The sequence below is a fragment of the Salvelinus sp. IW2-2015 genome, linkage group LG4q.2, assembly GCF_002910315.2.
Source record: "Salvelinus sp. IW2-2015 linkage group LG4q.2, ASM291031v2, whole genome shotgun sequence".
Lineage (NCBI taxonomy): Eukaryota > Metazoa > Chordata > Actinopteri > Salmoniformes > Salmonidae > Salvelinus > Salvelinus sp. IW2-2015.
This window is the reverse complement of record NC_036843.1, coordinates 7,937,045-7,952,889: the sequence shown is the minus strand read 5'-3', so window position 1 is coordinate 7,952,889 and position 15,845 is coordinate 7,937,045. Positions and strand designations below refer to the sequence as shown.

Here is a 15,845-nt window from a genome sequence, read left to right as displayed (position 1 = left end):
TTACATTGTTTGCAACCTGATATGTGACACGAGTGGCGCAGTGGTCTAAGACACTGCATCTCAGTGCAAGAGGCGTCACTCCAGTACCTGTTTCAAATCCAGGCTGAATCACATGTGTCTGTGATTTGGAGTCCCATAGGATGGTGCACAATTGGCCCAGCATCATCTGGGTAGGCTGTCATTGTAAATAAGGATTTGTTCTTAACTGACTTGCCTAGTTAAATTTAAAAAACATTCATGCTAAAATAACATGCAAAACAGGAAGCAACAAGAAAAGTACTACTTTTTAAAGAATGTGCTAATTAGGTGGGGCTTGGGATTCTATATCGATTTGCTCCTCTTAAATATAAATTGATTCATTCATTTCAATCTCTGAATTGTTTATTCAAACTGTTTGCCACTAGCTCCTGATATCAGGGCATAAAAATTACAATCTGTCTCCTGAACTAGCATGTCACTCGGCCCAAGTTTATTTTCCCCGGTTTTTATTGGCAAAAATAGCTGGCTAGCTGAACTATGCTAGTTTTCGTCCATTGCCAAACTTCATAAATACTGCACCTTCAACTTCAAAACTCGTTTTCTAGTTATACAATCAAGTAACTAAAAAATTAGCTGGAAAGAAATTTGAAAATGATTTAATGTTTTGTTGAATAGTTATGACTGGTTCAAGATATCTGTCTTAAGACGACGGTGGCTAAGGATATCATTGCTACTTAACGCGGATCCAAATTCAGTTTTGAGATCCACCGGCGTCATTGGCGTAGGGTTAGCTGGACATTTCTGACTGTTCTTGTCCAGCGTTCAAGGCAACTGGGAACTTGCAACTTGGAATTACAAGTTGGAAACTCAGGCATCTTCGTAGAGCTTAAACTTTCTAACCTAACGATCACTGATGTCACTATTTGACTAGATTTTCAGTTGTCTAGAAAGCACCATTGGAACTGTGACAATGGGCAGCCTATCCCCCGCTTGGATCAATGGGATATGTAGTGATTTTGCCAACACAGACAGGTATGTACACATTTTTGTACCCTTAACAGTTTTTTTTAACTGACTATTGTATTTGTTGATTAAATCGGACTTCATTCATATAATGAGGAATCCAGGAATGTCACAAGGTAATTGACACGTGAAACTAGAGAAAATAGCAACTCTACAAAGCGCAATGACTACATTGAGTGCTCCCGAGTGGCTCAGCGGTCTAAGACACTGCATCTCAGTGCTAGAGGCTTCACCGGGAGTGGTTGGGAGTCTCATAGGGCAGAGCAAAATTGGCCCAGCATCATCTGGGTTAGGGTTTGGCCGGGGTATGCCGTGATTGTGAATAAGAACTTGTTCTTAACTAACTTGCCTAGTTAAAATAAAAAAGGAATGTCTAAATTACTTCCGGAATCAAAGAAAGGGTCCATAGAGCTCCTCCTCACCACTCTACTGGGAACTCTGGGGATTTTTTAAATTTTTTAAAGGTCATCCAACTTTGCATTCCAAGTCGGAAACTCTGGCATCTTTCTAGAGCTTAGACTTTCCGACCTGAAGACCACTGACGTCATGAATTTTTTCAGTTCCCAGTTGTCTTGAAAGCACCACTTGTCAAGGATGCATCAGTGCAATATTGGCACGCAACATTTTGTTAGACACCAAAGGAACAAGTACAACTTGAATTTGTAGGTTTAAAATGTCCCTCTCGTGACCAGGGTTGACCTATTTTAAGAAATGCCGTTGGTTGGTGAATTTAACGTTTAAATTCTTTCACAGGCTGATGGAGAAGTTGTGTCAATATATATTTTGTAGTCTACCACATTTTGAGGTTAGCATAGGGCTAACGTGTGCCATGTTATCTGATGGGACCTGAGGTGCGTTCAGTTCAGTTGAACGTTTGCTACGTTCCCGAAAGATTTGTACTGAATGACACATTTACGCAAAACATTTTGAACGGAGTTTGAGGTATATTTTTTCCTTTTGGTGGGTGTGGCCTGAAGCAATGTGTGACGTTTAACTTTAAATTGTTGCTTATGTTTGCAAGTACGTCCCTCAGATCTCTTAGTTATGCCCAACGTTATTAATGAACAGCACATGTTTTTCTTGACCAAATGCGACACAATCCCATTGCCTTCCAGTCAAAAAAACACACTAACCACTGTCTGTATAGCTTCAAATTTCACCCAGGACAAAGTGCAGAGTTGTATCTCTCGCTTCACATATCCCACTCTGGCTGTAAACCTACACTCACTTCCCTGAAATAATTACTGGGCGGAGATATCTTTCTTGAAGCTGGAAAGTGAAACTGGGAAAACATTTGGAATGCGTGATGCTGCTTGTAGCTGGAAGGTTAACACTACCACAGGTTTGTAAACCGTGTACGACTTAATATCATCATTATAACCTATGTGTGCTGTTACCTCGACCAATCAGTTTGCGCGCATGCAGGGTGGTCGGCAAAATAATGTTGAGTACAGATTATTTTTATAACTTTCTCAAAAAAGGGGTGATGACGAATTAAAAAACAGAAATTCTTGTGCAAACAATGGTGTCCCCAGCTGAAAAAGTTTGAATACCACTGACAAAGTAATGTATGTGTTTGCAAAAAGACCTATCATTTAGAGCTTACTTGTGTTTACTTAGTGTTTTCAATATTAAAGTTAGTCATTTGTAATTTAGGGGTGTGCTTTCAATATTCAACTAGGTAATTTGTTATAGATGTTTCAAGATCCGATGTGGTCATTCGTTTTTCGATGTGTGGTGATTTGCTTTTACAGTAGACGCGTTATGTTTCAACGTTCCATAGGACCTTTTGTTATTAGATGTGTTCCACATTCAAGATTTGTTGTCATCATTTTACATTTTAATGTTCCAAATAATGTTCCAAATACAGTACTTTGCTTTAACTCTATAGAGTTATAACTTGTGCACTTTGTCCCGCCTTTTGAAATGTGTGTGTAATGAGAGAGTCAAATGCTGTAACTTTTCTCCCACTGTTTGCAGTTTGCATCTAGATTGCACCCGAAGTTGCACCAACCCTGAAGCCCAAAGCGGTTAAACCCAAGGCAAACGAAGATGGCGCCAGAATCAAGCTTGTCCCCACCTACCAAATTTCTGCCGGGACCCGGTGAGCCGCAGGAGCCTTGGAATGACTGGATAAAGTATTTTGAGTTGTACATTACACAAAGAGGCTTGCCAGAGGAAGAGAAGATAGCACTGTTAAGCGTTTACCTTGGGAAGGAGGGACTGCGCATCTTAAATACCTTGACAACGATTGAAACATATGCAGCAATGATTGATGCCCTCACTGCTTACTACAGCATAGCTCAGGAGCCTCAAGACTGTCAGGAGCCTCAGGACCCGGATGATTCACAAAGAATCAAACAGAACAGTGAGTAAAACAGAACTTCCCAAAACTTTCACAACTCTGATCATCAAAATGGGAGCACAATATTCAACATTTGTACTAATAGCAACATGCACCCATAATGTTTAAAGGTCATAAATACTTATGAAAACATTTAATAGTTGGACAGGGAGTGTTAAGTACACAACACTTTTGGAATTTACCAAAACAAACATTGATTTAATAACAGAACATAATGTGTTGAATCCAGGTCACAGCAACATGTCTGTATTATCCCACTGAGCTAAAGCCCACAACTCACAAAGCCAACTCCATGACACTCATAGGTGGTATTCAGTGGTATTAAGTATGACCAGCAATCCTGGAAAATATCCATGATAATGTGTTTTGTGTCATGGATATTTTCCAGGTAGTAAATGTAGGGTTTCTATTAGGATAGCTGTGAGGCTCTAGTGCACAATGTAATGATATGTTGGGAATATATGAAGGGTGGACTGAAGGAGGGGTGGGCAAACTTTTTGGCTCGAGGGCCACATCGGGATTTTGAAATTCAACGGAGGGCTGCATTTTGTGGGGGACCAATTGTTTGTTAAAATCAATTTGTGGGGGCTTCTCGAGTGGCGCAGCGGTCTAAGGCACTGCATCACTGTTCTCGAGGCATCACTAGACCCGGGTTCGATCCCAGGCTGTGTCACAGCTGGCCGTGACTGGGAGACCCATGAGGCAGTGCACAATTGTCCCAGAGTCATCCGGGTTAGGAGAGGGTTTGGCAGGCTGAGATTTCCTTGTCCCATCGCGCTCTAGCAATCCTGTGGCGAGCCGGGTGCATGCACGCTGACACGGTTGCCAGGTGTATGGTGTTTTCTCCGACACATTGGTGCGGCTGGCTTCCGGGTTAAGCGGGCATTGTGTCAAGAAGCAGTGCGGGTAGGGTTTCGGAGGACGCACGGCTCTCCACCTTCACTTCTCCAGAGTCCGTACGGGAGTTGCAGCGATGGAACAAGACTAACTACCGTCGTGGTAATATTCAGTCAATCATATTTCTCAAATACCGTAGCTTGTGAGTTCAAATAGACATTTATTACAACATAATAAAAGCCGAGCTCGTTCATGAAATCAACTCACTTTCAGTCTTGGCACATACTTCTTATACCTTTTTCCTCAAGTGTGGCATTTAGCCATCGTTATCTTATTGCCTTATTCATTTTAGTTTGGTTTCATATTAGGGCATGGAAACTGTAGAGCCACACCAATAGTTCAAAAGAAATTCGCCTTAAGACAGGGGCATGCATGTAGGACCATAGCAACAGCCCTTGGCACTTTACAGAAATAACCAGACATGTCATCCTGCTAACTCCTCTGAAAGGGACACCCATGTTCTGGAAAAGACCCAAGAGGTGTAACCATAGCAATAGTACATATTAGGCCATAACACAGTTGCAGAAATAACCAGTCGTGTCCACTCCCCAGACAGGTGCATGTCTAATGACCCAGAGCACACATTTTTTTTTTTTTTTTTTTTTTTAGAGAGCACTAGTGTTGCTAACTATCCTGAAATATATAATGGCCACACATGTTCTGGAAAATTCTCAATACTACCAATTGGATACCACGAAATTGGGGAGAAAAAAAGGGGTAAAAAAATATACATGTTTTGCGAGCCGTACTTTTAGAGGATGGTTTATGAGTAAAATGCACCCTTTTAACCTTTCAAATCCCAAATAGTGAATAGCTAGTTTACTTTCAACAAACTACAATAGGTTAGGCTACTGTTGTGGATTAGGTGAATTACAAGTTGACTTGCTGGCTAACACATACAGTAGCTGTATCAACAAGCAGGTTATCATAAAAGAGCAATATTTTATTTTCTATTTAGGAAAAAGGATGATCATTACAGGAGCAGCAGCAACAGTGGGAGCAGGTAAGATAATGTATTTAGTCAGCATGAATATTCTATTTGATCCAATAACTCAACTAATCTGATTGATCTGTATTATATTTGTTGATTTTTGCACAAAAAAACACTTTCTGTTCAAAATCCATTGTAAACATACTTTTGATAAGTTCAAACAACGTAAATGGAACAATAATTGCCAGAATAAGAAACACAATATAAATGGCACAATAATTGTCAGTATAAGAAAAGGAATCTCTAGTCTATGCTCTGAACATTATTGGTTAAGCCCTTTCTAGGTGTTACCTTCAAATAATTTCACAGTTGTGTTACTACTTTTGTCATTTAGGCCTAAGTCATTCACATTATAGTGATACCATTGTCAAACCTCCTATAACAGGGAGCCATGTATGTTTTTGGTTGTTTGCTCGTTGCATGCTCTTGTCTGCTGGGCCTTCACAGCTGCGGCAGTGGTGGGGGCACCAGTTGCCCTGGGAGTGGCAGGTTTGACTACTGTTGGGGTTGCTGCTGGAGCAACTGCAGGGGGCGCCGCAATAGGTAAAATCAAAGAAAGCTTTAATGGCATGACGGAATAAAGGAAGCCAATGGTAGTGTTTGTGATTATAGTGTTTAGATCATATGACTTATTGAGTAGAATTTATCATTGATGATTGACTTTGTTGTTTTCTTCTTTGCTCTTATAATGTAAGGATGTGTATCCTGTGTGTATCCATTTTGGGTCACCCATGTTCTTTGAAACTATTAGCCCACTGAGCTAAAGCCCACTAGRCRCAAAGCCACCTCCATGACACTCATAGGTTTCAAGTGGTATTCCGCATGACCAGAAGTCCTGGAAAATATCAATGATGATGCGTCAAAAGCATAATCATAGATTTTTTCCAGGAAGTAAATATAGGCTTTTTATTAGGATAGCTTAGGATGGCTTTCGTATGCAATGTATGTCATTATATTTGGGGACTATATGAAGGGCGGACTGATGGGCTAGAACAGTTCTTTATCAAAATCACATTTATTTTTCAATCAAATTGATTTATAAAGCCCTTTTTACATCAGCCGATGTCACAAGGTGCAATACAGAAACCCAGCCTAAAACCCCAAACAACAAGCAATGCAGATGTAGAAGCACGGTGGCCAGGAAAAACTAGAAGGGCAGGAACCTAGGAAGAAACCTAGAAAGGAACCAGGCTCTGAGGGGTGGCCAGTCCTCTTCTGGCTTAGTCGGGTGGAAATTATAACAGTACATGGCCAAGATGTTCAAATGTTCATAGATGACCAGTAGGGGCAAATAATAATAATCACAGTGGTTGTAGAGGGTGCAACAGGTCAGCACCTCAGGAGTAAATGTCAGTTGGCTTTTCATAGCCGATCATTCAGAGGTAGAGAGAGAGAGTCGAAAACAGCAGGTCCGGGACAGGTAGCCCTTCCGGTGAACAGGCCAGGGTTCCATAGCCGCAGGCAGAACAATTGAAACTAGAGCAGCAGCAGGTGGACTGGGGACAGCAAGGAGTCTTTACGACAAGTAGTCCTGAGGCATGGTCCTAGGGCTCAGGTCCTCCGAGAGAAGAGAAAGAGTTAGAGGGAGCATCCTTAAAATCACACAGGACACCAGATAAGACAGGATAKATACTCCAGATAAACTGTAACAGACTGATCCTAGCCCCCCGACACACAAACTATTGCAGCATAAAGCCCTTTTATCCTTTCGAATCCAAAATGGTGAGTACCTAGTTTACAATCAACAACCAAGGTTACTCTGATGGATTGGGTGAATTACAAGTTGAGTTGACATAAAAGGAGGTTATCATAAAATAAGCAATATTTTCTTTACCATTTAGGAGCAGGTACAATTGCTGCAGCAGCAACAGCAACAGTGGGAGCAGGTAAGATTATTTATTTAGTCAGCATGAATTRAAATGATCAATTACCAGCTTCAAATAATTTTACAGATGTATTACTACTTTGTTTTGTTGTTTAGGCCAAACATTCACATGATAGTGATACTATTGTCAACCTCATTTAACAAGAGCTCAGGTATGTTTTTGGTTGCTTGCTCAAGTGTTTCTGCTGGGCCTTCATAGTTGCGGCAGTGGCAATGGCACCAGTTGTCCTTGGAGCGATAGGATTCACTGCTGGTGGGATTGCTGTTGGATCATATGCAGCAAGCATGATGTCTGCAGCGGCTGCGGTAAATGGAGGTGGGATAGCAGCKGGGGGTCTTGTTGCTGCTCTACAGTCAGCAGGTAAATACGAAGAATCCTACAATCTTTCGATGAAATAAAGATAGCCAATGTTGGTGTTTGTGATGTCATAAATTACTAAATCATATGACTATATAATTTATCATTGATGTTTGGATTTGCTTTATTTTTTATGTTGGACAGTGACAGATGTGTATGTGGTCAACCTAGGTGCTGCAGGGCTTTCAGGAGTGGCTACAGCGGCGGTGGGGGGTGTTGGAGCTGCAGTTACTGGAGCCATGGGATGGGTGGCCGCAGGAGCAGGGTTCTCAGGAGCGGCAGCAGCTACTACAGCAGCAGCTACGGCAGGTGTGTGAGTGGCAGTGTAATGTAAGCAAGTTTGTTTCTCATATATGGGATAGTGACATGTGTGGTCTTCTCTAGGTGCTGCAGGGCTCTCTGCAACGGCTACAGCAGCCGTGGGAGGTGTTGGAGCAGCAGTTGGGGGAACAGCAGGATGGCTGGCATCAAGGACTAGGACACCTGTAGAGGAAGAAGAGACAGGAGCAGCTACAGCAGCTGCTGCAGGAGGTTTGTCGGATTCATGTATCATTGATAAATTGGTCATGGAGTCAAATTAATGTTTGTCCTCTAGCGCGAAGGACTGTACACTCTAAGGCTGGTTCAGGTAGATAAGCTACCACTTTGGGGCAGTAGTAAAAGTGCAAGCAGTAGTTGTCACTTTATTGCATATATGAAAGGACAAGGTACTTTTGGTAGGTAAGGTAAAYGCTTGATCAGGTGTGGTGAGTTGCAGGGAGGGGGCGTGGCCAGAAGGTAATTGGGATAAGAGCCATGACCCTTCACAACAGTGAGGATGTTTGTATCTCGTATGTGGAACAGCAATGTGTGTGGTCTTCCTCTAGGTGCTGCAGGGCTTTCAGGAGAGGCTACAGAGGCTGTGGGAGGTGTTAGAGCAGCAGTTGGTGGAGCGTCTGAAGGGGAGGGAGGAGTCGAGGAGAGAGAGCTTTCAGGAGCGACTACAGCAGCTGCAGAAGGTGTGTGAGGAGCAGCTGAGAGAGTCATTTATAATTTTAATTGGTAATGTAAGGATATTTGTATCTCGTATGTGGAACAGCGATGTGTGCGGTCTTCCTCTAGGTGCTGCAGGGCTTTCAGGAGTGGCTACAGRGGCTGTGGGTGGTGTTAGAACAGCAGTTGGTGGAGCGGCGGGATGGCTGTTCAAGGATCAGGACGTCTAAAAAGGAGGGAGGAGAGGATGAGAAGAGATCCCGGAAGAGGGCCCTTTACATAAATAAAAAAACAGATTGATACTGCAACATTCATGAAAGTGTTTTGAATGATTTCATATAGGTGTTATGAGTGCATATGTATACCCCCTTTGGTGTTGCCAAACATACATATATATCCACTCAACAAGGAAAAAATACTAGTGGTTAGAGCACTGTAACTGAGCGTTTGCTGGATCGAATCCCTGAGCTGACAAGATAAAAAGCTGTCGTTCTGCCCCTGAGCAAGGCAGTTAACCCACTGTTCCCCGGGCGCCGAAGACGTGGAAGTTTATTTAGGGTTGGGTTAAATGCGGAAGACACATTTCAGTTGAAGGTATTCAGTTGTACAACTGACTAGGTATCCCCCTTTCCCTTTTACAAACAGACGTGTGCGCATCCACTCATAGGCATGTGACACACACATACTTTCAAAATAAAAGTCTATTGTATAATGGAAACATGTTTTTTTAGTTGTCACCGTACTCAGCTCTATGACACACCAAACACAGAACAGGTGTGTAATGCGCTTTGCAGGTGTGGTTCCCTTGCACATGCTGAATAAATGTAATCCAACCACTGACAACCCTCCTACTTCCTGGCGAACAGATTTTCCGGTGGAGTTTTCAGTCAATAGTGGTTTCAGTACATTTATCTAAAGCCATCCCTTTAAATTTGGTGTAAAGTACCTTTAAAGGTCCCCAAAGTGCACACATCCCTGGGTCGCTCCTCTTTTCAGTTCGCTGCAGCTAGCGACTGGAACGAGCTGCAAAAAACACTCAAACTGGACAGTTTTATCTCCATCTCTTCATTCAAAGACTCAATCATAGACACTCTTACTGACATTTGTAGCTGCTTCGCGTGATCTATTGTTTTCTCTACCTTCTTGCTGTTGTCTGTGCCCAATAATGTTTATACCATGTTTTGTGCTGCTCCCATGATGTGTTGCTACCATGTTGTTGTCATGTTGTGTTGCTACCGTGTTGTTGTCATGTTGTGTTGCTACCATGTTGTTGTGATGTTGCTGTGTTATGTGTGGCTGCCATGCTATGTTGCTGTCTTAGGTCTCTCTTTATGTTGTGGTGTCTCTCGTCGTGATGTGTTTTGTCGTATTTTTTTAATTTTTTAAATCCAAACGTTATTGTAAATAAGAATTTGTTCTTAACTGACACGCCTAGTTTAAATAAAAATCTGAAGGTGCTGAATGGAGATCACAAGCTCTTCTACTGAGCACAAGCTCTTCTACTGTTGCGATGGAGGGAATAGCCTATATGAAAACTACCTAAAACCACTAACAGAGTTATTGTAAAGTGTGGGAATAAGTTTATGCTAGATGTAGCCTACGTTTAACCTCTCCCTTGTTCATTTCAAAGTCCATATGTTCATGACCCGATTCATATAAACCATGTCAAATTATTTTAAATTCATATAAACCCCTCACACAGAATATGCTTTGGCAAGATTTTGAGTGATGAAATAAATGTCTAAATATTCTATAAAAAATATTTTGAGTGGCAAAGACTCCAGTGGTCATACATAATTCATAGATTCACCAAACACTTATTATTCTATGTTTCATTATTCCTGGTATATACTACTGGTTATGATTGCAGACAGAGTCCAGGGAATGGGATGGTGCAATATTGAATTAGTCGTATTTTGAGAAAGTGCATGCATGGGGATGTCCACGTCACCCAGTTATATGCCCATGCTGTAGAGACACCTAGCGGACTGAAACTTCACTCTTGTCGGCGTAATACAGCTAGTGCTATCTAGACTTGCATTGGAAAATCCATTACATTAGCGACCTAAATGTGAAGTAAACTCAACTGAGGAGTATTAGAGAATGGAGACTTAACTAGAAAATGTGCAGGATACCTCTTTTGGTTTCCCTGACTTCCGTTTTCTTTTATACTGTGTTATGCTTGTTTGCGTAGCACTCCTCACAGGATGTTTGGTGTACGTTTTTTTTTGAGGGTGAGATGAAACTGCCAAAACTCTGAAAGGTATTATTGTACATCAGAATTGCAACACAAGATTTGTTCAAGCCTAAAATGTTAGTCCGTAATTGTATGTTCACAGATTAAATTTCACGTTTATGTTTCACACAAGGCTTTTCTTACGATCCTAACAATTTAAGTATGGGTTTTCTTACGGTCCTAACGATACATACGTTCAACCTTTTGGCAGTTATCTGGCTCCATACATAATCCAACCTCTCCCCGTTTTCCAGTCGTTCAGTACAGCACTGTTTACATTCAATTGAATGTCCCAGAACGTACACACGTATTGAACTCAGTCAACTACAATTTAGCTTTCTGCCATATTCAAGTAAATCGACGCTTTTCATTGGCTGATATGCATTTTTAACTGGAGAATCCATTTATCTTTAAATTGTTGCTTATGTTCGCAAGTACGGCACTGAGGTCTCTTAGTTATGCCCAACGTTATCAATGAACAATACATATTTTTCTTGACCAAATGTGACACAATCCCATTGCCTTCCAGTCAAAAAACCACACTAACCACTTTGTCTGCATTGCGTCTTATTGCGTCACAGGACAAAGTACAGAGTTGTATCTCTCGCTTAACATATGCCACTCTGGCTGCAGGGGCGAAAATCTGATATCAACCTTGGAGGGGACAATTACATGAAATCTTCTCAAGAGCAATTCCTGAGGGGGACACCAAAAGTAGTGCTGTAACACATAGCCTACGTTGTAATATGTTAACTGTATATTGAGGAACCATAATTCCTACAACTGGATAATTGATAGGTACAGTAGTTAACTGAAGGGTTGTCCCAACTTGTTCAAATGTTTAAATCATTATAAATCTACTACTAATAATAGTTATAGCAGTGTTCCTTATCAGTCCAGTATGTATGCAGGTATTTGTACTTACAACCAGCAATACCAAGAAAGGCCAGTAGGTGGCAATGGTACTGTACACTGTATGGGTGTAGTTTTCATAAATACAATGAACATGGTGTGATCTCATCGTAAAGAATCTCCATTGAGAACCATCACAAAGTTGGTCTCCGTATAGAATTGACCTTGTAATTTGACTTTGTGATACATTTATATAGTCATTAAATATGTGCACCTGGCCTGAGTCTACGACAATATCTTTACAAGAACAAAAAGATACAAATAAGTACAGTTCTAAAAGCAAAATAACTACTTCAATGAATAACCCAACTAAATCAAACAAAATATCCTTCAGTCAGTGTCTCAACTCTTCAAACAGCAGCTATGGACAAGTATGTCGCACAAAGTATGCAATTTTAACTAAAATAACATGAAATAAATAATTTGTAAGTGTACTGAAAACTACTAAACAAAAGAACAAATATCAATTACACCAGGGGTTCTCAAACAGGGGTCCATGGAGTAATTGCAAGGGGTCCGTGAAATAAAAAAGTGTAATGAATGTAGTTAGTACCACAAGGTTTCCAGTAGGTTTACATATAATATAGAGGGGGTGGTGGTCCCTGAGGACCGCTCAAAACCTTGCCTGCCTTGACTCAAAATATGCAGGGGTTCCAGTACCCAAAAAAGGTTGAGAACCACTGCTATACACACCACTGAACAAAAGAACCAAACATATATTTGTGGGTTTCAATGGATCCAACAAATTGCTGGCAGATATTTTCCCTCTTGAGACTGTCCAGCCTGTCTTTATGTACATTACAGACAACTACGCCATTCAGTCTCTCTTGGCCCATGCTAGCCCGTAGCCAAGTCTTTAACCTGCGGAGTGCACTGAAACTCCTCTCAGCCTCACATGAAGACACTYGCACCACAAACAAAATTCTGATCAGCACCTCAACTTGGTCAAACAACCCCDGCACCTCCACTGGAAGCCTCCTGAGGACCTCTGCTGCCTCTCCACTGCTGCTACAGGGGTATTTGTTGTGAAAGAGAGGGATCTGCACTGAAAGAGAATCTATGTTCAGTTCTGGGTACTGATCTAGAGACTCATCCAACTCCCCCGTGAGAAGCGCTCTTTCCAACTTTTGCAGGACGTTTAGACTGTCCTGGTCAAAACGGTCGCCAAACTGAACCTCCACACCATCCAACACTTTAAAAATGTCTGCCCTATAGTGATCCACTGCTTTGCCAGCAAATCGTCTTGACTGCGTCTCAATGGATTCAATGGATTCAATGGATTCAATAGAGTCAATCAATGTTGTTGCTTTCTCATACAGTGCAAGGTAGCTTTTGTCATTTCTCGTGCCCCTAAGAGATGACCGCACACACTCGACTGCAGCCTGCATACCAGAGACAGTCTGAGTTTTCTTCTGTAGTGAAATGTTTAGACATTCAAGCTCTCCAAGAACAGCAGAGGCAAGTGTGAGGCCCAACACAGTCTTGCCTTTGCTGAAGTGCTCGAATAAGCCACTGGCAGTTGAAGCTGTCTTGGATGCAGTTTTTGCCATCTCTAGGCTGCTTAGTACCCGCTCATACTGCCCTAGCACAGCTCTAATAGCAGTATTCCGCACAGTCCACCTTGTTGGACATAGGGGTTTCAGGGTGGTCAGATTTGTATCTCTGGACGTGACAATTGATTCAAACATGCTCTTAAACTTTCCTGACTGGCCATAGAGGACACCTAACTGATGGACCCAAGAAAGGGAATCCCGGATCAGTGGGGAGGCTGAGCAGCCAGCCTGTGTAATCAGATTTACACAGTGTGCTCCACAATGGACATAGAGGGCTAATGGCTGCTGCCTCCTCACAATTGCCTGTGCACCTGTGTATTTTCCTGCCATATTTGAGGCCCCATCGTAACTCTGCCCACGTAAGCCAAACATGGGCAAATTGAGCCTCAACAACACATCAGTTGCCACTTTCGCAATGCCCTCGCCTGTTGCCTCCGACACCCTGTATAGCCCAATAAACTCCTTGTGAGGGACAAGGTCATGGTCAACATAACGCAGGCAGACATTCTCCTGTTCAGCACCAGAGACATCTTGAGTACCATCAACAATTACTGAAAATTGTACAATCGGAAGAGATCTAATCTCAGCTGCAATGGCTCGAATGACTGTATTGGCCATGATGTTCAGAATTTCATAGAGTTTCAAAAGCTGGTATAAATTCCCACAGTCATCCGTGTGGCCTCAAGGCTTGTCCCTGTCTTACCACATGCCGCACCGAACTAACAATTTTCATCAAGCAATGCCTTGCGTCCTCCTGCTGTTTACCCCACGTGCTGGATAACTGGACACTGATTGGATTTAGCTGGTGTGCTGTTACAATTACAAAGTGGCGGTGGGTTTGGCAGTTTTGATGTGCTGTGAATTTTTCAATGGCTTTTCTCCAGTTCCTAAATCCTGCACTAATGAAGGCAGCATCTGCTCTTTGGCCAAAAGATGGCTGGCTTGAAAACCCTTGGCTCCAGTGAAAACACAACACTCCTTTTATTGATGGATTATAATGTAGCCAGGGGAAATCGCGAAACCATCTCTCTTGAAACGTCAGCACTGTGTTGGCAAGAGTTTGCGGTTCTATAAATTGTGGGTGTGGCTGATATGGTTTTGTGCCATCACTGAGGTAACTGGACAATGCTGTGCCACTGTCCCCTATACTGGTGCTGCTGGCAACAATGGTGACACCTGGTCCTGCCGTGGCTATGACACTATCCTCTGAAGTCTCTCTCCTTGGCTCTTTCCCTTTCACCACCCTCACTGACTCACAGTCTGTCTCCTAGAAAAGAAATAAGGTGTTTGCCGTACTCGTAACTACCGGTACCCAAAACTACACAATTAATCACAACAGCAATACCATTGCCTTAAACAAATCTTAGTTCAGTCACCAGTTTAAGTTGAGAGTGGGGGTATCCATGGCATTGTCCAATTATGTCCCTATTTTACAAGTCTAAAAAAATGGAGAACCTTTCATAATGTTGCCAAACAAAGACTCAACAAACTTACCTGAGACTCCCTGTCTCTGCCAGTCTGTCCCTGCATATCTGTCCCCAGCTCTGCTGCCTGCTCTGCCTAATGACATCATTGTGAAACATTTCCATTAGCATTTCACTTCTTTCTTATGAACATTTTATCAACTAGTCTGAGATATTAGGCTACTAGAGTTCTTACTTTGCGTTTTGGTGTACTGAAAAATACTCTGATGTCCGTCTTTTTTCTTTTTTCTGCCATTTGTCTACCTGGCTGGCCGGCTACACACACATACAGTGTGTAGGTTATTTACAGTAGGAGATGGGCTTCTATCATCTTATCTTCTATCATTCTATATGGGCTTCGATCTAAAAGGTAACTAGCAAATGTGAAACGGATTGCAGTGACAAGAGTTGACAGCTGTATGAGTTCACCAATTACACAACATATGCTGCAACCTTTCGTCATTTTAATATAGTTTGTTTCATATTGGCTGGCTTCCAACAATAGCTGCATTTGCAAAGCTAGCGAGCACCAATTCCGTTTCTGTGGTGTTTGCTATCATTTTTGCTATCGTCAGTTTCCTCCAAGATCGGCACACATGTGCTTCAAAGTCCCATAGGACAATTTAACTTTTGCAACGAGACCATTACATATATTTAAGACAATGGTAGAAGAGAGTGTAGTTCTGTTCAGTTTGGACTTCAGTTTATCGCTAACCTTATCACAGGGACTTTGAAGCACTCCAGCTGCATGCTGATCTTGGAATAAACTGACCATAGCAAAGATTCCATCTTTGACGACGCCACATAAATGGAATAGGTACTAGCTAGCTTATTAATAGTTTATGTTTGCCCACTAGCTCTGCAAATTCAGCTAGTGTGTGTGTAAACCCTGCCAACATATAAAAAAAAAACATTGCTATGGCGCGATTGACTGGACTAACCTCACGTCAGTTACGTACATTGAGTGCCTTTCAGACAGTAGATACGAACCCTSTGTTACCTGCCAGATAAGGAACTGGCAGTGGATCAAACCATTGTGAGGCAAAGGGAGGGGGGGTCGCAATCTTTTGAAACTTAAAAACGCGCTATTAAGTGTCTATAATCAGCACAAGTGCTTTCATTGCGTTTTATTAATATTATTGAAATTACATAGTTATGTTTACAGTGATATATTGGGGGGGACAAATCATATTTTTCCCAGGATGGGGGGT

At 42.0% G+C, this 15,845-nt stretch overlaps 1 protein-coding gene and 1 long non-coding RNA gene across 7 annotated transcripts in view; one reads left to right on the top strand and one right to left on the bottom strand.

Annotated features, from left to right (window-relative positions):
• The first annotated feature begins 2,028 nt into the window (after positions 1-2,028).
• Positions 2,029-15,845, top strand: part of LOC111963214 (spidroin-1) — a 29,865-nt gene continuing 16,048 nt past the window's right edge. The window contains exons 1-9 of one of the 6 annotated variants that reach the window (XM_070443347.1): positions 2,036-2,344; positions 2,983-3,370; positions 5,223-5,267; positions 5,703-5,798; positions 7,097-7,141; positions 7,340-7,501; positions 7,670-7,807; positions 7,883-8,029; positions 8,365-8,496. In XM_070443347.1, coding sequence (XP_070299448.1) covers positions 3,055-3,370; positions 5,223-5,267; positions 5,703-5,798; positions 7,097-7,141; positions 7,340-7,501; positions 7,670-7,807; positions 7,883-8,029; positions 8,365-8,496 — 1,081 coding nt within the window. In that variant the 5' untranslated portion in view covers positions 2,036-2,344; positions 2,983-3,054. Of the gene's footprint in view, positions 2,345-2,982; positions 3,371-5,222; positions 5,268-5,702; positions 5,799-7,096; positions 7,142-7,339; positions 7,502-7,669; positions 7,808-7,882; positions 8,030-8,364; positions 8,497-15,845 lie in introns of all 6 variants that reach the window. The other 5 variants (XM_070443345.1, XM_023986516.2, XM_070443348.1 and 2 more) reach the window with 5 other exon arrangements.
• LOC139027658 (uncharacterized) lies at positions 6,252-15,810 on the bottom strand. Its single transcript, XR_011479775.1, has 2 exons — positions 14,831-15,810; positions 6,252-14,731 (listed from the first exon to the last, which is right to left on the bottom strand). It is a non-coding gene; the product is annotated as an uncharacterized lncRNA (long non-coding RNA).